The sequence below is a fragment of the Mus caroli genome, unplaced genomic scaffold, assembly GCF_978045245.1.
Source record: "Mus caroli unplaced genomic scaffold, Mus_caroli_1 scaffold_19, whole genome shotgun sequence".
In the NCBI taxonomy this organism is placed as follows: domain Eukaryota; kingdom Metazoa; phylum Chordata; class Mammalia; order Rodentia; family Muridae; genus Mus; species Mus caroli.
Genome location: NW_028227274.1, coordinates 32,873,577 through 32,896,693, shown reverse-complemented (window position 1 = coordinate 32,896,693; position 23,117 = coordinate 32,873,577). Strand labels below are relative to the sequence as shown.

Here is a 23,117-nt window from a genome sequence, read left to right as displayed (position 1 = left end):
CAGTCCTGTTGTTGGGCAAGTTATCTCTGAGAATCTTTGTTTCCCCCTTGTACCTACCTAGTGAAAGCCAAATGAAATCAATTTTTAATCAAGGAGATGAAGGACGAGGCTTTCCTTAGAAAAGAAATCGTAAGGCCCTGAAGTTTAGGTACGTTAAAAAATGAAGTTTTTATTTGCTGTCTGCTGTTAGGCATGGTTTAATGTCAGGAAAACAGGAGACACTTTTAAAGAAACATTTGGAAAGCTGCCAAGCCAGGGACAGCAATGAGAGTGCTCCTTTTCTCTGCTCGTCTCCTTTCAGTCTGGGCACACGTGTGTGCTGCCGGCATCCTATGCAGATGTGTTCAGAGGCACTGGATGGCACTGGATGCATGGAAGGTTGTGTGGTTAGGAGCTCCTTCCTCTCCTTCCTGCTGCTGCTCCTCCTGGTCCCTCACTCTGCTATTTGTTCATTTTCCTCAAGGGTTTGCTCATTCTGCGTTTATTCCCTCTAAGTGCTATGAGGGTCAATTTCAAGAAATAGGGTGAAGGAAACATTTCCAGTGGGTTGAGGCTGAGCGACTGATTGGGTCTCCCCTGTACTTTGTATTTGTTTTGGAGAGCAGTTGCAGCAAGATTGCCTTCTCCGTCTGCTTTGGCAGATGTGGTTGGTTCCACCTACTGCTTCTCCTTCTGGCAGTGCAGGATGGAGGATGACGTGGGAATGGAGACTCCAGCTCAGTGGCTAGCCTAGGAACCTGTCTCTATGGCCAGCGAAGGGTGAATGTGTCAAGCCAAGCTTTCTTTGCTTAGGATTTGAATTCTGTCACCATAGGCCTCACTTTTAGGTTCTGGGCTCATAAGGCATTGACATTTCTAAAGAATCCATGCAGGGCCAGATCTTCCCCGAAGCCACTGGTATCTGTTGCGTTCAATGGGCTGTGAGTGCTTTTTTTTTTTTTTTTTTTTTTTTTATCTGAAGAAAAAAGTGAGTTTTATTGAGAGCTATTTAAAGAGTTCAGCAGAGTAGATGTTGGTTATTCCAGTAACCCTGGGTTGAGCAAGTAAAAGCTGCGTGATTCCTGCTTCCTCACTGTGGCATTCCGCCTGAGTCTGACCTAGAGTCTGAAAGCCTCTAGGAGTTGCCCTCTCTTAGAACGTGAGAACGGCTCCCAGCAATTAGAGATTTAAACGGGAACATGGAGAATTGGAATGCTTGGTAAATAAGCTGAGAGTAGTTGACTATCAGTAGGAAAGGGAAAGTGGGAACACAGGGCTCTTGTGTTTCTGAGTTATCGGACAGCTCCATGGAAGGAGAAGGCATGTAGAGTGAAGAACAGGATCAGTTTGGGACTTGAGTGCGAAACAAACAGGAAACTATGGTAGGATTATCCTTAAGGTTGAGGCAGCATGAAGGTTATGTTGAAAATCTCATGTTGCTTTGATGTTCAAATTATTCACTGCGTTATGTCTCTGTGGACAGGTAATGTGATTGAACTCCAAATTTTGTTTACCTCTGAGTTGCAAGACTAAAGAATAGTTCATGAGCAGAGTTCACAAACTTTGTTGAACCACTTATCTAGATGGCAAGGTTCATTCTCGCCCCCTTTTTCTCCTTTAAGACAATTTTGTAAAGAGATTCCAGAGATTTGCTAGGACAGCACAAATAGTTATGTGTTCAGAACTTATATCTGTATGAAAAAGAAGGTCCTTGTATGTTATGTTCATTGTCCATTAGCTCTTTGCTCCAGCGTATATTTGTTGAAATAAATGCATACACCTAGTTTTGGGTCTCCAAGTCTTCAAAAAGCACTGTGGCCTCTATTTGAGCTGTCCCTTCATTGTCTTTTGGCTAACTTGTTTTCCTCTTTCTTTCTTTCTTTCTTTCTTTCTTTCTTTCTTTCTTTCTTTCTTTCTTTCTTTCTTTCTTTCTCTCTCTCTCTCTCTCTCTCTCTCTCTCTCTCTCTCTCTCTCTCTCCTTTCTTTCTTTCTTTTTTTCTTTAAAGATTTATTTTATTTATTTTATGTATATGAGTACACTGTTGTGAGCCTTCATGTGGTTGTTGAGAATTGAATTTTTTTAGGACCTCTGCTTGCTCTGGTCAACCCTGCTTGCTCAGGCTCAAAGATTTATCCCTGTTTGCTCTGGCCCAAAGATTTATTTATTATTATAAAAAAGTTCTTCAGGGGCACCAGAAGAGGGTGTCAGATTTCATTATGGGTGGCTGTGAGCCACCATGTAGTTGCTGGGATTTGAACTTAGGACCTTCAGAAGAGTAGTCAGTGCTCTTACCTGCTGAACCATCTCACCAGCCCCTGTTTTCCACTTTCAATCTTCCAAGCTTACTACTTCTTCCAGTAAGCCCTCTATGACCCCATACAATGTTTGCACTCTTGCCTGAAAGCTATCTTTAGCAGGACTCTAACTTAGTGTGTCCTTTGTCCTTCTGGGACCTTCTAGGGTAGAATATCTCTGTTTATTCTGTACATCCTTGGCACCTGGTACATATTTAGGGTGTTGCAGGCCTTGACAAATACATATGAAAGGACGTATTATCTTCCAGTTGAATGTGTTGAAGTAACAACTGGATATGAATGTTCCAATTTTAATTTTTTTTCATAATGTATGAATTTTTATTGGTTTTATAGTGCTATTTGGGAGGGTGAACAATTTGCAAAAGTACGTTTTTAGGATTGGCCTGTTAACCACTTATCTGGCTTTTGTGTGGGTATAAGCCTCAGGTAGTAAGTAGGCTGTATGTCAGTGCTGTGTGGGCATAATACTTCTTTGTGTTTTTTGGATGTTTTCCACATTTCCCTGAATTACAAGCTAAACATCTGGCTTCTCTGAAGCCAGGGCTTATGTCTTTACGGGTTGTTTATGGGAGAGGTTGCTTTTCATGGTGAGAGCCTACAGTATTAATCAGACTTCTTGAAGTTAGTATTTTCTCTAGGCATTAACAGAGGCTGCTGCTGCTGTTAGTTTGAGAATCACCACAAGAAGAGTCTGAGTGGTGAGAGGCACAGTGGAATAATTGTGAAGAATGGTTTCTCATCTGACAAGCTCTTAGGCAAAATAGAGGAAGGCATAGGGAGAGGCTGAGCAACAGAGACAAAGTGAGGTCAACCAAGACTGAGGAAGTTGTGCAAGGAAACGATAATGAACTGAGGTACTTGTTATAACACTAGACAAGGAAAGGACTAGCATCTCTCATATCCTTGTTGTTCTTAAAATTATGTTATCTTAGGTCTGGAGAGATGGTCCGTGGTTAAGAGCACTGGTTAAGAGCACTCTGGCAGACAAACAGGCTTGATTTCTAGCACCTACATGGGGGCTCAGCAACCATCTGTAACTCCAGTTCCAGTGGGTCTGACTCATTCTTCCTTCTTCTTTTTTTTTTTGTTTTTTTGTTTTTTTGTTTTTTCGAGACAGGGTTTCTCTGTATAGCCCTGGCTGTCCTGGAACTCACTTTGTAGACCAGGCTGGCCTCGAACTCAGAAATCCGCCTGCCTCTGCCTCCCGAGTGCTGGGATTAAAGGCGTGCGCCACCACGCCCGGCTCATTCTTCCTTCTTCCACAAGCACGAAGGCACACATGTGGTACACAACATACATGCCGTCAAAACACCTATGTACATAAAATAAAACTAAAAACCAAGATGTTGTCTTATTTATGACTCCCTGGGGTTGGGTTATGGCATGCCTCAACTATAGGCTTTAAATGATTTCTGGGTTTTAGCCAGATATACTCTGCCTAAAAGCCACTGGTAGAGTGGACTGGTTCTAGGATATGCTTTGAACAGGTTAGTGGCGTGTTGTTCTCATTTAGCTGATCTGGTTCAGGGAGAAGACTAGCTGGTGAGCCATCCCTGAGCTTACTGTGGCAAGAGAGATTTACAGGTCCTGCTGGCATCTCCATCAGAAGCTCACTCATTGGAACCCAGAATCCCTTTGCAAGTTCCTGTCTTGGATGCTGCTGTTGGCTAGCTGTTCCTCTGTCAGTTGCAGGCTGATGATGCCTGGCAGGCTGGGATTTGGTTGGTGGCATCTTGCAAGGCCCCTTGACCCTACCTGCTGTCACAAACCCTTATTCACATGCATGAATGTTTCTTGATATACCATTCCTAAGAACAGATACCAGATGGGAAAAATAACTCTCTTGGGTTTATGTGTACTTTAAAAAAACTACACTTTAAAAAAAAGTTGTAGCTGCCTTTGATTCTTTCCCATGCTAAGAATGTATTTGTTGGTCACGTTCTTGCTCTCCTGTGGAGACCAGAAAGCCTGTAAAGAGAAACCACCTCATTAGGAGACTCTAGAAGAAAACCTGAACAACTCTTTACCAGGGATATGCATCTTTCTCCTGCCATACCTTGCTAAAGTAGGGGCCTAGGAATGACTTCTCAGAGCAGTGTGCTTCCTACTGTCATCCAGTGCTCTTAAGTAACTAGTAGACCAGGGGTTGTTTGAAGTGAAAGTGTTGCACTCTTCATATGAAACAGATATTTAACTAACACTTTGTTGGTGGTTTTGGTTTGGTTTTGTTTTGAGACAGTGTTTCTCTGTGTAGCCCTGGCTGTCCTGGAACTCACTCTGTAGACCAGGCTGGCCTTGAACTCAGAAATCCACCTGCCTCTGCCTCCCAAGTGCTGGGATTAGAGGCGTGCGCCACCACTGCCCAGCTTGTTGGTGTTTTTAATACTGTTTCTTGAACTCACATTTGGTTACTGTAGTTGACCTAGACACTGGACAAATGCAGGTTCAGTTTACAGCTGCTGACATAATTCAGCGGTTTCCCATGCTGATTGCTCCCCTCTGTAGTGCTGATGCAGTGAATTGTTAATGGATAAGCTCTTGCTGTGCCAATCAGGGTTGCAAAGAGGCCATTTGGATAGTTGGAAGTAAACTCTGAGTCTGGGAGGACTTTTAATATCATGTTCTCCTTCAGCCCTAGCATAGAACCTAAGCTTTAGGGTGCGCTTTGATTTGAGGGCTTTATTCCTGCCACTTAGAGGGTAGTAGTTAAAGATCAGAAGTTCAAAGTTTAAGTTCTCATTTTCAAATTGTGTTTGTCTTTCTGTTGTTGAGTTATATTATGTATGCTGATATTATATTCTTTTTTTAAAAAATTTACTTAAAATGTTTTTATGTGTATCAGTGTTTTGCCTGCATGTGTGAGAGTATCAAATCTTGGAGTTGCAGTAGTGAGCTGCCATGTGTGTGCTGGGATTTCAACTTGGGTCTAGGAAGAGCAGTCAGTTCCCCTAACTGCAGAGCCATCTCTTCAGTACTCTGATGTCATCTTATCAAATTCGGTCTGCAAATCTCTTCTCCCCAGTGCTGGGCATACGAGAGCCCTGGCCTTGCACATGCTAAGGAAGCACTTTACCAACTAAGCTATAGCCCCAAACTTGGTTTTTTTGTTTTGTTTTGTTTTGTTTTATTTTTTTCCCAATCTAGAATATGTTTTTTGATTAAGAAGAGTTTTGAAGATAAAATTTAAAAATAATATGTACACATCTTCATCTATGTATCTTCAAAAACTTTTCTGCATCAAAAAACATATTCTAAATTGAAGTAACCTACATGCACACACACACACACACACACACACACACACACACACACACATACACACAGAGGAAAATAATATTCTTTTAAAAGTCAGTTGCTTATGGATAGTTGTATTCTGTCCTCACAGTCCATTTCCACTGCTTTATATGTTTATCCTATGTTAGTTCTTCCTTTTTTAAAATTGACTTTATAGTACATTTTGAAGTAGGAACTTGTAAATTCAACTTTTTTCTCCTACTATGTTCTTTTTTAGGATTGTTTTGAGTATTTAGGGTCCTCTAAAATCCCATGTGAATTTTATGATTTTTTTCTTATTTCCATAAAAAATGCTGCCAAGAATTTGAGAAGAGTTGCGTTGAATCTGTGCATTGTTTTGGGTGGAATTGCTTGCTTTTTCTTTTTCTTTCTTTCTTTTTTTTGGAATTGTCACTTTGACAGTGTTAAATCTTTTAATCCACCCCAAGATGTCTTTCTGTTTGTTTAGGTATTTTTAAATTTCTTTAGCAATGTTTTATAGTTTTTAGTATGTAGTCTTTCACCTTTGTTAATTAATTTCTAAGCATTTTATTGTTTTTGGTGATATTTTAAGTGACATTACTTTTGCCCCTTTCAGTTTTTCTTATTTAAAAAATTTTTAAATGACGTATTCCTGCACGTGTCTATGTGGGTCAGTGAGTGTCTGTGGAGGTCTTGGGGGTCCTTCAAAGTTGGGACTCCAGGCAGTGGTGAGCTGGTTGCTGTTGGTGCTGGCAACGGAATATAGACCACCTGCAAGAAACATGCTCTTAGCCACCAAGCCATCTCTGGCCCCATCTTCATTCCTTTTTGGTAACTCCTCTTCCTTCTCCTCCTCCTCCTCCTCTTCTTCCTTCCCCCTCCTCCTCTTCCTCTTCCTCTTCTTTTTCTTCACCACCACCATCATCATCATCTAAGAACTCTAGCAGAATCTTGGTTGAGTCTCTAGGTTTTTTTTTTTGAACACATAAGATGATGATGTCTTCCACAGAGATACATTTTCCTCTCCTTTGGTTTTAGATGTCTTCCTTCCAGTCACACTGGCTCTTAGTGCTTTTTAGAAGTGATCAAAGCAGATATCTTGTGCCTGATTTTAGCTGAAGAACCTTAGTCTTTACCAAGGAATATCACATTCCATATAGGTTTTTCATGTACATTCCTCATTATTTGGTGAAGTTCCATTCTATCCTGGTTTACTTTGTTCAGGTGCCATGAAAGGGTTTTGGGTTTTTGTTAAACAATTTTCCTTTATCAGTTGAGATGATCATGTGTTTTCCACGTTGGTTAAACTTCCCAGGCAAATGTGATTTGATCATGTTGTAGAAGCTTCTTAATACGCTGTTAAGTATGGTTTACTAATGGTGTGTTCAGTATTTTTACATTGATATGCCTAGGTAGGGGCCTCTAATTATCTTATGTCATCTTTGTCTGGCCTTTATATTAGGGTTAGGTTGATCTCATAGACTAATGGATAAGGAAGTGTTCTCTTATGCTTTTTGTTTGTTTGTTTGTTTGGTTGGTTGGTTGTTTTTTTCGAGACAGGGTTTCTCTGTGTAGCCCTGACTGTCCTGGAACTCACTTTGTAGACCAGGCTGGTCTCGAACTCAGAAATCCGCTTGCCTCTGCCTCCCAAGTGCTGGGATTAAAGGCCTGTGCCACCACTGCCCGGCCTCCTATGCTTTTTGGAAGTGTGAGAAGGATTTGAGCATGCTACCTTTTTCTATTTAAACCATCCTTTGTCTATGTATGATGTATGTGTGTGTATCTATGAGCACCCCCTCCACGCACATGTCATTCAGGCTCACTGACCCATATGTTTCCTAGGATTTTCCTGTTTTTATCGCCCACCCCACACAGGAGTACTACAGCCATAGACATATGTGCTACCATGTCCAGGTGTTTTTTTGCTTTGTTTTAATGTGGGTTCTGAGAATTAAACTCAAGTACATGGTTTCATGTCAAGCACTTCACTCACTCAGCCATGTCCCGCCCACTGCTGTCACTCTTAACAATTGCTCTGCTGTCCATGATGTCTTGGCATCCTTTGTCTGACACTCCCTATTTGAAGCTCTGGCCTTGAAGCTGAGTCAGGTCAACTTTTTCATACTTTTTTTTTTTTTTAAAGATTTATTTATTATATGTAAGTACACTGTAGCTGTCTTCAGACACTCCAGAAGAGGGCGCCAGATCTCGTTGCGGATGGTTGTGAGCCACCATGTGGTTGCTGGGATTTGAACTCTGGACCTTCGGAAGAGCAGTCGGGTGCTCTTACCCACTGAGCCATCTCACCAGCCCAACTTTTTCATACTTTGCCTTGACAGTTCTTTCTTGACCACTTTTCTGGGGAGCCAGTCACACTGATCCTTTAAACTCACACTGAAGGCTGCCCTGACAAGTAGGGTGAAGTTGTAGCTTTCTCTATGTGTTGTATATTCCTTGCACTGATAAGCGGATGGTCTGATCTTGGACTTGCTGAGCAGGCCTACGGAGTCACCAAGAGATCATTGAAAGGGAGCTCATTTAAATGTTTCTTGAGTAGTTAACATTTTAGGATAAAAGACTCTGTTGAGCACTGCTTTCTATAATTTTAGGTTTATATATGATCATAGATGTGGCCACACATATTTTGTTTAAATGAGTAATTCATATATATGCTTCTTCTACTCTATTTTGAGAAGGGGTGCATAGTGACAGGGTCTCATGATGTAGCTCTAGCTGGCTTTGAACTTTCAGTGATCCTTCTATTTCTGTCTTCTCAGTAATATTTTCCTTACTCGTTTTTATTGATCCAAATAGATGTGTTTAGGTGTTTTGCCTGCATGTATATCTGTGTACCATGTCTGTGCTGCTGCCCATTGATGCCAGAAGAGGGCATCAGATCACTATGACAGGAGTTACAGAGAGTTGTGAACTACCATGTGGGTATTTGGAATTGAACCCAGGTCCTCTGGAACAGCAGCCAGTGCTGTTAACTGCTAAGCTATCTTTCCAGCCCTCTAAACAATTTTTAAAATGGCTAATCATTTGGTATCCTATGATTTTTTAAAAAATATTTTTGCTTTTACTCAATCAACAGATATTTTTTTGAGCGCCAGACAGTGTTGGACCTTGAGGATACAAGGGCTAGGTTGGGCAGACAGTTATTTCTAACCCTTGTGGATTAGCCAGTCAGATGGATTTCAGCTGCGACAGCTGTGACGAAGAACTTGACTACCCGAGAGAGCCCAGGTTCTAGTTTCCTTTCAGTTGCCGTGCTGAAATACTTTAGCTAAAAGCAACTTAGGGGAGGAAGGAGTTTTATCCTACACTTCCAGGTCACCGTCCATCATTGCAAGTGGGATCAGGTCAAGAACCTTGAAAGCAAGACTGCGTGTATCCCACACAGCATTTCCTCCAATCCAGGAACGCTTTCACTGGCAAGGAAGCACAGCATAAACTATAGAAGAGTGCTGCCTACTGCCTCGTTCTCTGGCTTACTTATCTATCTTCCTCATAGAGCCCAAGACTACCTGCCCAGGGAATGGTTCTGGCCATGGTGGCCTTCCTACTTAAGGTAACAACCAAGACAATAACAGACAAATCAAACTGATAAAAGATGGTTAACAGCCAGGAGTGGTGGCGCACGCTTTTAATCCCAGCACTCGGGAGGCAGAGGCAGGTGGATTTCTGAGTTTGAGGCCAGCCTGGTCTACAGAGTTCCAGGATCAGCCAGGGCTACACAGAGAAACCCTGTCTCGAAAAACCAAAAACCAACCAACCAAACAAAAAAGATGGTTAACTTAGACCTTTTCCAAGTGATTCTAGGTTGTGCCAAGTTGACAGTTAATGCTAACTAAGAAACCTTGAAGAGACTTTTCTTTTCCTTCCCTTTTTTCTTCCCTTCCCTTCCCTTCCCTTCCCTTCCCTTCCCTTCCCTTCCCTTCCCTTCCCTTCCCTTCCCTTCCCTTCTCCTTACTTTCTCCTTCCTTTCTGTCTCTGTCTCTCTCTGTTTCTGTCCATCTCTGTCTGTCTGTCTGTCTCTGTCTCTCTCTCAGGCCTGGAGCTTCCACTTGTGCTTTTCCTGTTTGTGGGATCATGGGCTCACTCCCCCCACCCTTTGTCACTTTCAGTGTTTCAGACTTTACACGAGCATGTAGTAATACATAAATAACTGGTCTTATGGCATTTTCATACATGCACATACTGTATTTTGTTCATATTCACCCATTACCTTCCTCCCCTCATCTTTTTTGAAATAGTCTTGACTAGAACTCACTATATAGTCTGCTCTGACTTCAGACATCCTCCTGCCCAGTCTTCTGAGTGCTGTGATTACGCTGCCATCCTTGTCTTCTAAGATGCATGGAGACTTAGGCTAAATAGTGACAATTCTACTAAAATGAGTATCTGAGCAAAGCCCAGGAAAGCTAGTCCTGGGAACGTGGCAGAGGTAGTTCTGGAATGGGGCTGCCGTTTCCTAGGCAATACTCTGCTTAATATTTTTAGCGTGTGGTCACGGCAGAACTAAATGTAGTTTCTGATCCCAAATTGGTAATAAATGTAGATATATTTAGAGCCAGAAACAATGCATTTAAAATTCTCTGCTCCTTAATTGTGTGCCAAGTGCTGAGTTTAGGTTTCTTTGTTTCTTGGCTACCTACCCAGCCTCCCACCATCTTTTGGAGAAGGCTGGAGAAGGCGCCTGGATTTTCTCTGGGTGTTGGGTGGGATTGTGAAACCCGAGAGTTATGGGTCTCTGAGTTATGTTGAGAGGCATCTGATTTTGTGTGTGTGTGTGTGTGTGTGTGTTTCTGCCTACATAAGTAAATGTGTATGTTTTAAAATTCATCTCCCTTTCAAATTTTTAAGGATGTGGTATTATAAATAGCTGTGGGCTCTCAGGCACTTTAAAATATAATGTTTCAGTTACCTGATGACAGTCAAAGCCAACATGGGTAGTTGTAATTTCTATGCTTGGCGACCCATCCTCTCATATTGCCACGAAATGTTTTTGCAAGTAAATGTTGTTGTTGTGTGTCCCCTGTAAGTTAAGGAACACCCTCGTTGTTATCTATCTTCCAATTAGAAAGTTGTATTTCACATGGGCTACAGAAGTGTCTGTTTTTTCATGGTATAGCCCCAGGGAACTTTCTTTTAAATCGTTGTACCATCTGAGCCTTAGATGTGGGAAGGCTGGTTCAGAGAACCTTGTTCCCAGCATCCACAAGGCAGCTAACAACTGTCCATAATTCTAGTTCCAAGTTATCTGATGCCCAGTTCTGGCCTCTGAGGATACTATATGCAAGTAGTACACTGTTGCATGTAGCTTTTGCTACCCCGCATAAGCCCCTGGAATGGGGTGCACTACAATCCTGACCCAGAATCCACCAATAAAAGTTGTTCAATTTCAACTTGCCTTTGGAGCGGGCGTGGTGGCACACACCTTTAATCCCAGCACTTGGGAGGCAGAGGCAGGAGGATTTCTGAGTTGGAGGCCAGCCTGGTCTACAGAGTGAGTTCCAGGACAGCCAGGACTACACAGAGAAACCCTGTCTCTAAAAAAACAAAAACAAAAACAAAAACAAAAAAATCAACTTGCCTTTAGACACAATTGCTGGGCTCTACTATCTCCTGCCTGGGAAAGTGTGCCCTTATTAATATTCTTATCTCTGTAACTTCCACCTGCCCTAAACTTTAGTAGCTCAAACACATCTAATCCCTGTTAAATACCACAGAACACCTACCTATAGGAGCGATCACAGGCCATCACTCCTCCCTCCTCCCAAGACCTCACATGGCTGCTTGGTTTTTCTCTTTCCGAAACAAGGCAAACTCTTCTCTTCTCCCTTGTCTCTTGCCTCCAGGGACCTGGAAGTACCGCCTGTTTCTTCCAACCAGCAATTGGCCCATGGCTTCTTTACTGACAGATCAAAAACCATCTGGGGAACAGGATAGCATCAGAACCACTTCTACAATGCACTTATGTACATGCAGGCAAAACACTCATACACATAAAAAATAAAGATAAAAATATAAACTGTATCTGTAAAAATATGAATACTGAATGCTTTTAACCCACACCAGCATATAATAGGGCTTGGTATGTTGTTAGGAACTATCAGTTTTACCTTCCTCTAGAATCTTCTGGTCCCAGTAAGAGACCCTGCTGTCCTTTGGAAGCTTAGAGGCCTTAGAAAAAAAGGAAAGATGAATTCTGATCCTTGCTCTGCTGTGCTTGCTGTGGATGCTCCTAAAATCCCTGATGCTCTGTAGAGGTAGAAGAGCAACAGCAGGAGTGTGGAGATAGGCCCGAGTTATCAGGAAGCTGGACTCCGAAGGCAGCCAGTATCACTTAGGTTTCAGCGTGTGCACCCCAACCATCAAGTGGTCTATGTTTGTGGGTAATTTGTAGCTCAGGCCTGGGCTCCAATCAGAGGCAATCCTGGATAGTGACAGAATCTACTACTTTGCTTGGCTTTGTGAGTTTGGCTTCAAACTCACAGAGATCTGTCTGGCTCTTTTTCCAGAGTGCTGGAATCAAAGGTTTGTACTACCATGCCCAACTTAGCTACAAGGGTTTTTGAACTTTCACTTTGTCTCAGGCACTGTTCTGTATGTTTTGTTATCTGATTTAATCTGATAACCATACAACTAAGTAGTTACTTGCAAGTCTCCTTTATAGATATTGAAACTTAACAATGTTAATCATCAAAGTCACACAGCTAGTCAGGGGAATCTGAATCAATCCAGAGTATTGGAGTAGAGATGAGATGGAGTAGAGTTTCTTGTGACTTTGATTGTTACTGTCAGCATCAACTGATCACTCTCAGGAAGAGCCAAGAAATAATTATAAAGGAGAGTCTGCTGGGCTCACTTCATGCTTACAGCTTATCTAGTGGAAGGCATAGTGATCAGGCTGTGGCTCTTACTCACATCCTGTGTCTGTGTGTGTGTGTGTGTCTGTGTGTCTGTGTGTGTGTGTGTGTGAGAGAGAGAGAGAGAGAGAGAGAGAGAGAGAGAGAGACAGAGACAGAGACAGAGACAGAGAGACAGAGAGACAAAGAAAGACACAGAGACAGACTCAGAAACTTGGACACATAGAAGCAGGTCTATCCACAAGAGGGCCTCAGTAGGCTCATTTAAAAATTTTTCTCATGACAAAAAATGTGAGTTTTTTTTTTATATTATTGCAGAACAGATAAAATGATGGACTGAGTTTCTGTGGCTGATTTCACAGACCAGTGGAGAGACAGCATGACCTATGGAAAGAGCCCTGGTTCTGGGGCCAAATTGGCTTTACATTCTCAATCTATTGTTCTCTGGCTGCATGAACTCTGGCTAGTTACTTAACCTCTGAATTTTGGTCCTCTCATGGGTAAAATGAGCAGCATATTAGAACCACCTCAGAGGGTTGTTGTGGCGAGTAAATGAGCTTAGCATTTTGCTCAGCACATATACAGTGCTCTATAAATGTAGGGTGTAGTTATTATTTAACAGAATTGATTGTCCTCCGAGATGCTTAGTTACTGCGTTGGAATACGAGGGAAGGAGTCTGGTGTGGTTCTCTTCCACACCAACTGCTACAACTCAACCAAGAACAACGCTTCTGAGCAGGCTGGGGCAGACTAAGGCTCAGCATCAGGAGAATTCCGTCCAACTCGAGTTTCTCCTTGGAGAATCTGCCTCCCTGCCCCATTCTCTGATGGGACGACTGCTCCTCACTGACCTGGGAGTGTGTGCAATGGGACATGGCGATATATTGTCATAGGAACCTGATCCATGGCATCGGAGAATCCCTCGATGATACTATTAAAGAGTATATTTTTTATTAAGACTCCAGTGGAATGTTGAGTATTTCCAAACTCCAAAGTATACAAAGTTAAAGCAACATGCTGCTCCTCTGTGAATGAATGAATGGCTCTCTTGCTGCCTCATTGTCAAACCCAGTGTATCAGTTCCTCTTTATTCAGATTGATCTCTTGGCAGTGCTGTCTACAACTTGATTTTTCTTGTAATTTTTTCTCTTAGAAATATTTATTTTTATTATTTTTAAAAATGTGTACATGTAGCCAGGCGTGGTAGCGCACGCCTTTAATCCCAGCACTCAGGAGGCAGAGGCAGGCGGATTTCTGAGTTCAAGGCCAGCCTAGTCTACAAAGTGAGTTCCAGGACAGCCAGGGCTATACAGAGAAACCCTGTCTCGAAAAACCAAAAACCAACCAACCAACCAAACAAACAAACAAAAAAACCCACCACCACCAAAAAGACCCAAAGAAAACAAAAAAATGTGTACGTGTATGTATCTGCATGTGAGTACCAGCATGTATGTTCAGGTGCTCCCAGAGGCCAGGGGCATCAGAACCCCTCAGCTGGGGTTACTGATAGTTCTCAGTTGCCAGATGTGGGTGTTGGGAACTGAACTCATGCCCTCTGGGAGAACAAGTGCTCTTAACTGCTGAGCCATCGTTTTAGTTCCTTCTCTTACTCTCTTTTAAAAAACATTTTAATTTATTCTTTGACAAATTTCCCCAGCACTTGGGAGGCAGAGGCAGGTGGATCTCTGTGAGTTTGGGGCTAGCATGGTCTACAAAATGAGTTCAAGGACACCTAGGGTTACACAGAGAAACCTGGTCTTGAAAAACAGTTTTATAATGCACATAATGTATTTTGAGTATACATTCTTCCTTACCTATTCATATCCTCTTTCTGTTTTCTCTGAATTCCTTTTCTTCCCAGTAAGTTCTTCTCCTACTTTCATGTCTTCCTTTCCTTTCCTTTCCTTTCCTTTCCTTTCCTTTCCTTTCCTTTCCTTTCCTTTCCTTTCCTTTCCTTCTTCATGACTCAGTTTAATTATGGTTGCTTGAATGAATATATAGATTTTGTGTTACTTACTAGAACATAAGTAACTTACCAGTGGCTATACCACTGAAGAAATATAACTCCCCCAGTAGTTATTAACTGCCAGTAGCTTTTCAGCTAGGGTGGGGCCTCATGAGCCCTCTCCCATCAATGTTGGAGTTGATTGGCTTGGTCTTATATAGGATCTTATGCAGGTAACCACAGCCGCTGTGAGTTCATGAGTATAATAGCTGTATCTCATGTCCAGGGAGCATTCCTCCTCATCCTGTGGCTTTTCTGACCCATATTTGGTGATGTTTTCTGAGTCATAGGATGGAGGGAGGAAGGGAGGAAGAGGTGGGGGGGAGAAGGGAGGGAGAGAGGGGGAGAGAGAGACGGATTGATTGAGATTCTATTTAGGGATACTTAACAGTGCTCAACAGTCAGTGTTTCTTTGACCAGATATGAATCAGCATTAATTGCTGCCTACTGTAGAAAGTTTTTCTGATTAAGGTTGAAACCAACACTAACCTCTGGTTGTAAGCATATATAAAGACTGTTTGCTAACAGGTCCATTTTGCAGAATGACAGCAGGAGATTCCTCACTAGGGCCTATGACCTCGTTGATCATGAACTTTTCAGCAGATTTACAAGTACCAGTTATGAGTTGCCTCCAGTGGAGTAGGCCTCAGATCCAGTCAGAAAGCAGTTGATTACCTCCATGTAGTCATGCCTCTATTGCTCCAGTGGTTACATCTTGCCTGGCAAGCTGGTTCTGTAGTACTCAGTTTTAGCCCATTATTGAATAAGATCATTGATGATGATTCTTTCCAGCAGTATAAAAGCTAGCCAGTAGGAAGGAAGGTCTCAGGTCAATTCCAGCTTGATTTCTTTATGTCCTTTATGTTTTATGTTCTTTATGTATTCGTGATGTCTTCAGCATGAAGGTCTTACCATTCTGTTGTGGTGTGTAGCCAAGAGCAATATCATGAAGCCTATATTTTTTGGTACATCTGGGGCCTCCCTGACATGGCAAGGTATCCCATACTTGGCACTGAGAGTTTTTACTTCACAACCCTTGGCTTCTAGGAGCAGCACTACTCATCCATGCCGTCTCCGCTCTCCTGGACTGGGTAATGCTACACACGAGTCTTACTGCTGCCCCTCTGGTTTCTCAGCCTACTGCCTCTCTCTCCTGACCTGAGGTGGGCCCTGAGGACTATTTTTGGTCTGCTCTCCTTTGCACTCTGAGGTTTCTACAGAGACTACTGTTGTTTCGGTCTCCAATTCTCACTCCTGTTCTGATGGCACTAAGATCCTTGTCCTACCCAGCTCACCTTTCTTTTTATTCATAGATCTACTCTGTGCCCTGTGGCGAATTAAGTGGCTTTCTTGTCATCTGCATTTTAGCAATACAAATGAAAACTGAGCCTTGGCTTCCAACATTCAGATTCTTTGAAGGCTGTGTCCAATCTGGAGAGGGTCAGGCAAAATGTTCTTTTATTCAGTCACTTTACTTGTCTCTTGGTTGTTCTTAGAGCCATCATCTTTTGTCTCTGAAATTGTAATTTTGCAGTAATCTATTTAGCCACTTTCTTGAAAATGTGTACTTCATCCTCCTGGAGTGGGCGCGGGGTAGGTCACGTCCTCCCACCTCCCGGAGAACAGAGTCAAGCCTGCACTTCATTGCTTCCACTTCTCTGTGCTGTTTCCCTCTCCTTCCAGGGCTCTGGTTCTAGTTGGGCCCATTGAGCTCTCTTGGCCTCCTGTGTTCTCTTGCAGAACCAGAATCTGTCCTGTACTGCTGTTGGAAAGGCCTCTTGGGCTGTCTCTTCAGACTGGAAAAGTAGTGTCTGGCCAGGAAAAGGCTTGTGCTCACTGGAAATGTCAGTCTCCAATAGTCTCTCTTCATTTTCACTCTTGGTTGGCAGCCTTGAATTGGAGAGAAGTCTTTACCTGCTTCATCCTAGGAATGTACTTCTCCTTGGGACAGATAGAGTACCTGCTGTACAGATGGCCAGGTTTGAGTCCAGAATGCCAGCTAGTTGGTGGACTGCAGTGAGCAACCATATTTCTGTTGATCTTCAAACACTCTGTGTTCTGTTCTTTCTTGACTTTCTGCTTACTTTGTATCTTGGGAGAAAGCCTATTTGACTACTCCAAACCTAATTCTCTTGTCCTTCAAGTTGTTCTTTAACATTCCACTTCTTTTCTTAAGCCTTAGTACATTGCTCTTCCATGTCAGGGCTGTCCTTTCAGTCTCCTCTTTACGTTTCATATTTGCCTGCTTAAATTAGGTGGTTAGCTTCTGTTTGTGGAGAGGTGAGTGACTGTGTGTGCGTTTGTACAGCCCATAAATAGTAATGAATGTGTCTGTGGGAAGAGCTCATCCTCTAACCTTCAGTTTGCAAAGCACGGGATGGTTTCACAGCTGTTCCTGCAGCTGGCAGTTCTGTGTGCTTGGGTCTGGCTGTCTGGGTGCTAGTATGCTGAGAAAGCTCTGAGTGGATTAGGTCTGCCCTGGGATTTCGGTTCAGACCATATTCTGGTGTGGGGGTTTTCATTAACATCTATTGTCTTCACCTCCAGGGAGCAGGTACCCAGCAAAAAGCCTGTGGGTTAGCTGGAAGAGGTGTGGGCTCTAGAATGTGATTTCCAGGCTAGTGGCCTGCCCTGGTTGGCTGTCGGGTCAGGGACCACAGTAACTACTGTACCAGTGATGGAGGACAATGAAGTGCCAGGTGCTATATACTAAACACTTTTCATGCATTACTTATTGAAGTCTCCTGTCCATTCTCTGTCGTAGAAACTCTTACTATGCCCATTTTATAGGTGAAAAAGGTAACACTTAGCAGAGTTGTGTTTTTAACTTTACTACACTTGTGTGTGTGTATGTGTGTGTGTGTACGTGAATGCCACAGCATGTGAGTAAAGGTTAGAGGACAATTGTTTCCTTGTGTGTGTATACATGTATGCCACAGCATGTGAGCAAAGGTTAGAGGACAATTGTGTGTGTGTGTGTGTGTGAATACATGTATGCCATAGCATGTGTGTTAAGGTTAGAGGACAATTGTGTGTGTGTATACATGTATGCCATAGCATGTGAGTAAAAGTTAGAGGACAATTGTGGGAATCCTTTCCTTCTGCCATGTGGGTCCTTGGGATTAAACTCTGATCATCAGGCTTATTGGCAAGTGCCTTTACCCACTGAGCAATCCTGATGGCTTTGCAAAGTTGTGTCTGAGGTCATGTAGTTAGGAGATCGTCAAAATCATCTTTTTAGGGCTGTAGGACTCTAAGTTGCTGTGCTAAACTTTCTACCCAGTCTTTTTGTCTCCTTATTCCCATTTCCTATTTATAAAATAAAATTTGAAATTCATGCTCTTTCACTTCTTCTAGAAGATGGAAGAAAACAATGTTTCCATATACTTCAGGCAGGACAGGTATATGTGTTTCCATATACTGCAGGCAGGACCAAGTATATGTGTTTTCATATACTGCAGCCAGGACCAAACACCAGCAACGCCAAGGTGGGCTGCTCAACTGGCTGGCTGTGCACTGGACATTTTCACATTTCCCTGGTTCCTCCTGTGCACCGTTCCTGTGGCTTGGAGCAACCACCATCCGCCTGGGTCAGCTAGCCCTGTCAGAACCTGCCTGGTACCCAGAAATCCCCCCACCCCCCTTACTGGCTTCCTTCAGTTTTCTTCCTATTCTTTTGTTTTCTTTTCTCAGAAAAGACTACTGGAGGTTGTCTTGTTTACACAGGGCCCAGACTTCTCCCCAGTCTGTGTGAATGGAGCAGAGGATAAAACAGCATGAGGTGCCAGAGAGGTGGGAGCTTGGCAGCCTCTCCTCATCCATCCCCCAACGTTTGTTCTGGGCTACGGTAAACTGACAATACGGATTGCAGAGCTCCTGATCTCTGTTTAAGTAGACACACTGCCTACAAATGGCCAGTTTTGATAGAGAAATGGTCATCTCAAGTACCTTATTATCTCCCTGTCTCAGAGCCCAAGGGTACTTAAGGAAAAAGTTACTGGGAGACACTGAAATAGTTTCCCTTTTCCTGGACTGATTGGTGCTTTAAGTTGGATGAAGGCCATAAATGTAAAGCTTGTAGATCTGTTCTCTGTGAAGGCCAAGCATGATGGGAGGGTTTGTTTGGCTGGCCCTGAAGGGTGAACTCGGGCTTGTGGATGGCAAGTGCTTTGGGAGGGTGCTCACCTCAGGCCTAGTGGGGTGCCATGACTTTGGCTTTATGTTCAGGTTTTCTTTTGTGGCCCCAGATGCCTGGGTGCCTGCTATGGTTCACAGATCATCCTAGCAAAATGCAGCTCTGTCTGCTTCCACTCTGCTCTTTCTCCTTCTCCATTGGTTTCAGCCAAAGCTCGAGACAGGCTTTGCCTGCATCCTCTCTACCCAAACCAAGTGGCAGGGCTGCAGGCCGGGCCTTAAAGGACAGACACGTGTCCCCTGCTACTCGCTACAGAGTTAGTATTTGTTCTCTGGATATCCCTCCAAAGCCTGGGAAACGTATTCCTTTGAGCTGACCCCACTTCACCTCTATCTCTCCTCAGTCTTCCCAATGGCCCACTCCTAACTCCATGCCTGCTCTCTTTTGTGAGAAAACAATTGGAGGCGATAACTAGGTCAGCTGTATGGTCCTTGTGGGATCATTGAGGAGAGATGAAGGATCCATTTTCACTTGATCTCTCATCCTCTGTATTGGCAGAAAATGTTGCTGCTGCATGAGTGTGTGTAGGAGACAGAGGAGATGAGAACCCTGTGGAGCTGCCTTTCCCCTGCCCTCCGGTCCCCTTCCTACTCTAGGAGATAAGGAAGCTGTTACACTGCAGTGGCCACCTCCCACCTATTGCTCCTCAGTCTCTTCTGGGCCTCTTGTTCATTTCTCATTTTGCCCTTGACTTCTTCTTTCTCATCTGTCTTTCTTATTGCCAGTTCCATATTTACCCCTAACTGTAGGAAGGGAGCATGTGACTGTGTGTGCACATGCATGTATGCATGAGCACTGTCACGCAAGGAAGGACATCTGTGGCTCTGGGGTTAGTGTGCTTTCTTTTATCTTTCCTCCTCTCCCTTCCTTTCTTTGCTTTTAAGATAGCATCTTCTGTGGTCCAGCAGACTGGCCCTGAGCCAGTATCCTCAGTGTCTTCCTGAACGGACTTTCCAAGGGCATAGATTGCAGAAGTGAGCTACCATGCCTGACTATTTTCTTTTGTTTTATATTCTGATAATGTACCTCACATTATCCTGACTCTCAAGTCAAGTTTGCAGGGATAAGAAAGATAAAAAGGCATTTGGGAGATCCAGGGCTGTGTCCTCTTGAGACCTTGGCCTCCCTAGCCTCTCTTAGCGTGGTAGCCCCATCCCTTGATCATCCTTAGCCAGCCTGGCCCCTTTCCATCACCCTGGATATGGACAGGTACCTGCTCAGAACAGTGCAGTTGCGGTGAACCCCTTCTTTGTCTCAGTGTGATTGGTGCCCCCAGGAAGCCAGGATGCTGGGAGGAACTTGTGTGGCACTCAGCAGTTCCATTTTGTGATTAAAAAAAAAAAAATGGAGAGGGAGACTGGCAGAAAGCAAAAGCTGTTGCTGCTGGGTGAATGTAGCAGCTATTTTTAGCCCTAAGCCTTTGCTTTTCCGTTTGGCTGTGCTTTTTTAGCACAGTGCTGGTCCAGCAGGGATGTTTTCTTTCAGGGCTGCAGATGTCCTTAGGGAAGGTTTCTGTCTGCCCCTGGGAAGACATGGGCTGGTCAAAGGGCAATAACTTCAGAGAGTGGGTCCATTTTGCTGCAGTTATGTCACAGAACCAGCAAATCGGAGCAGGGTGGAGCATGGCAGGGGTAGGAGAGAAATGTAAACAGCATAGTCTCAGATACACAGAAATACTCCTCTGATTCAGTCACTTCGCTGCACGGGACTGGAGGGAGCAGCATCAGGCTGTGAAGCATCTTCCCAGAGTCTGGGCTAACACATTCTGAATCCTTCTGAGCTTCGTGTCACTCTGTCTTAGTGTTGTTTCTCTCCCTGCCCCTCCTAGATTATGTGCTAGTTTGAGTAAAGTTGTCTTGATGTCCAACTTTATTACAAATTGTATTGCTAGTCTACAGAGACTCTCTATTAAGCATGATTCCCCACTCTCCCTTTCCTTCACCCACTTGCAGACAGAGAGATGCTCCTTCCTCCCCTTATGATTTCTAGATACTTCATGAAGGTCAAATCACATTATATATGTCCTTTTCTATGTGGCCATTTCACTTGATGTTATGTTCTGGGGCTTTGTGTTCCAGTATGTACCCAATTTCATTCTTTTTATATGACTGGTTAGTAGTCTCTGTGTGTGTGTATAGTAGATTTAAATTTTTTGTTTCTTTTTTGACAAGATCTTACATATGCAGTCTGTTTTTGAACTCACTGTATAGTTAGGGCTGGCTTTGATGTCCTGATCCTTCTGATTGTACCTCCCAACTGCTGGAGTTACAGGTATGCAGCACTGTGCCTGGCTAAATCTCTTTATCTGTTGTTGAGCACTTGGGTTAGCTCTACTGTAGGTGTATTCCTGGCTGTAGAGCAGTTTTATCTGTCACTTTTTGTTTTGTTTTGCTTTAAAGACATGGTCTCACTATGTAGTCCAGAATGGCATTAAATTCTTGATCCTCCTATCTGACTTAAAAGCAGAATTTTTGTTTGTTTGTTTGTTTGTTATTTGTTTTGCTTTAGGTTTATTTTAACCACGTGTACTAATGTGTCAGTATATGTATATGTGACATGGGAACTGCAGAGAACACCATGTGATTTGATAGAATTACATTGAATTTGTATGTTGTTTTGGTTAGGATTGTCATTTAACAATATTGTCTCTAATCCATGAATATAGGACATCTTTCTGCCCTTATGCTTTAAAACTGTTAATATCTACAAATAATTATGCCATGATTTGTTTGGTCATTTAAAAAGGAGTGCAGAGGATTTTGTGGCTTGGAAATGTTGAGCTTTGCTGCAGGATGCTGATGCTATCTGTTGTCAGCTGTGATAATAATGGGTATGGTTAAAAGAGGATGCTACAGATACTGATATGGACCTGGTCCTGATTCTGTTCACATGTAGTTCAGGTGCATAATTTCCTTCTTTTCCACCATAGCCAGTAGCACTATCTATACGCCCAGATACTGTCAGTGGGGAAGGAAGGGCCAGGGCTGTTATGCACATGCATTTCTAACCAGGGCCAAACCCGAGTGATGAGAGATGGGAGCTGCAGAGATTTATGTAGCAGCAGTAGAAGGCCTATTGCACTTCTGTACAGGAGCTGTCTGACATTTGTGGAGTTAAACACTGTTATGGGAACCATGATGGTGGGGAGGAACCAGGCCCTGACCTTCTGTTTTCTGTGCTTGTACCCTCAGGTCCTGGTTATGGCTCCTCAGCACCTGCCTTCAACTAGGATGGCCTCTCCAGGAATGCTGCTGGGGCTGCTGTTGACTTCCTGTTTAACTCTCTGCCTCAGCTGTCAGAACTCAGTAAGTGTCTTCCTATAGATTAGAGCCGGCAGGAGGAGGCCTGAGTCAGCCCCCTTGTCCCCAAGACCACTGTGGGATGGGCTAGGTTTAGAGTTTTCTGTTTGATGGGAACAGTTTTCTCATTTCCAGTTCCTTTAGTTCCTGTTTAAAGGTCATGGCAGTTTCCCTTTGAGGAGACAATGGAGATAACAATGATGATAATGAAGTAATAATAAGCTCCCATGCACCAAGCATTGAATGAAATGTTTCGTTTTTTTTTTTGTTTGTTTTTTTTTTTTTTTGTTTTTTTTTGAGACAGGGTTTCTCTGTATGTGTAGCCCTGGCTGTCCTGGAATTCACTCTGTAGACCAGGCTGGCCTCGAACTCAGAAATCTGCCTGCCTCTGCCTCCCAAGTGCTGGGATTAAAGGCGTGAGCCACCACACCCGGCTATGAAATGTTTTATGTGTATTCTTTTTTAAAATAATAATTTATGTGCATTGGTGTTTAGTCTGCATGTAAAACTGTGTGAGGGTATCCAGTCTTGGAGTTACAGACAGTTGTAAGCTGCCCCGTGGGTGCTGGGTGTTCTATTAGCCAGTGCTCTCAACTGCTGAGTCATCTCCTCTGCCCTCTTGTGTGTATTCTTTTTTTTTTTTTTTTTTTTTTTTTTTTTGAGGCTTTCTCTGTATAGCCCTGGCTGTCCAGGCTGGCCTCGAACTCAGAAATCCGCCTGCCTCTGCCTCCCAGGTGCTGGGATTAAAGGCCTGTGCCACCACCGCCCAGCCTGAGGTACTTTTGTCAGAATCACCACTATGTGGAGAAAAGCTGGGGGAAGTCAGGATTATCCTGACAACTCGATGGCAGCTCCCAAACAGACTGCTCCTTCCTCTTCTTTGTCCTTGTCTTCTGTCCAGAGATTATGTCTCCTTTTCTTGTTCTTCTCGGGCCTGTCCTGGTTAATTTAGACCGCATTGTTCAGAGCTGCAGTGTTTGTCACAGGTAGATAGAGATTGCCAAAAGAAGCCTGGCTTGCCTGCAGCACATTAAACCTTTTCCCCCCCGGATTGTCTCCACAGCAATAGACTGCTCTTGACCAGCTATCTCCCCTTCCCTACAGTTTTACCTTCCCTGGCCACCTTTCCCAATCCCCCAGGGCTCTTACTAAAAGTTGGGTAAAGCTTTGGAAGAGAGGCCCTTGAAGTGCAAATG

At 43.4% G+C, this 23,117-nt stretch overlaps 1 protein-coding gene across 2 annotated transcripts in view; it reads left to right on the top strand.

Annotated features, from left to right (window-relative positions):
• The window catches only part of Sil1 (SIL1 nucleotide exchange factor), a 236,064-nt gene that overhangs the window by 40,240 nt on the left and 172,707 nt on the right, over positions 1–23,117 (top strand). For both annotated transcript variants that reach the window (XM_021150502.2, XM_021150503.3), the window contains one exon: positions 21,814–21,927. In XM_021150502.2, coding sequence (XP_021006161.1) covers positions 21,823–21,927 — 105 coding nt within the window. In that variant the 5' untranslated portion in view covers positions 21,814–21,822. The remainder of the gene's footprint in view (positions 1–21,813; positions 21,928–23,117) is intronic.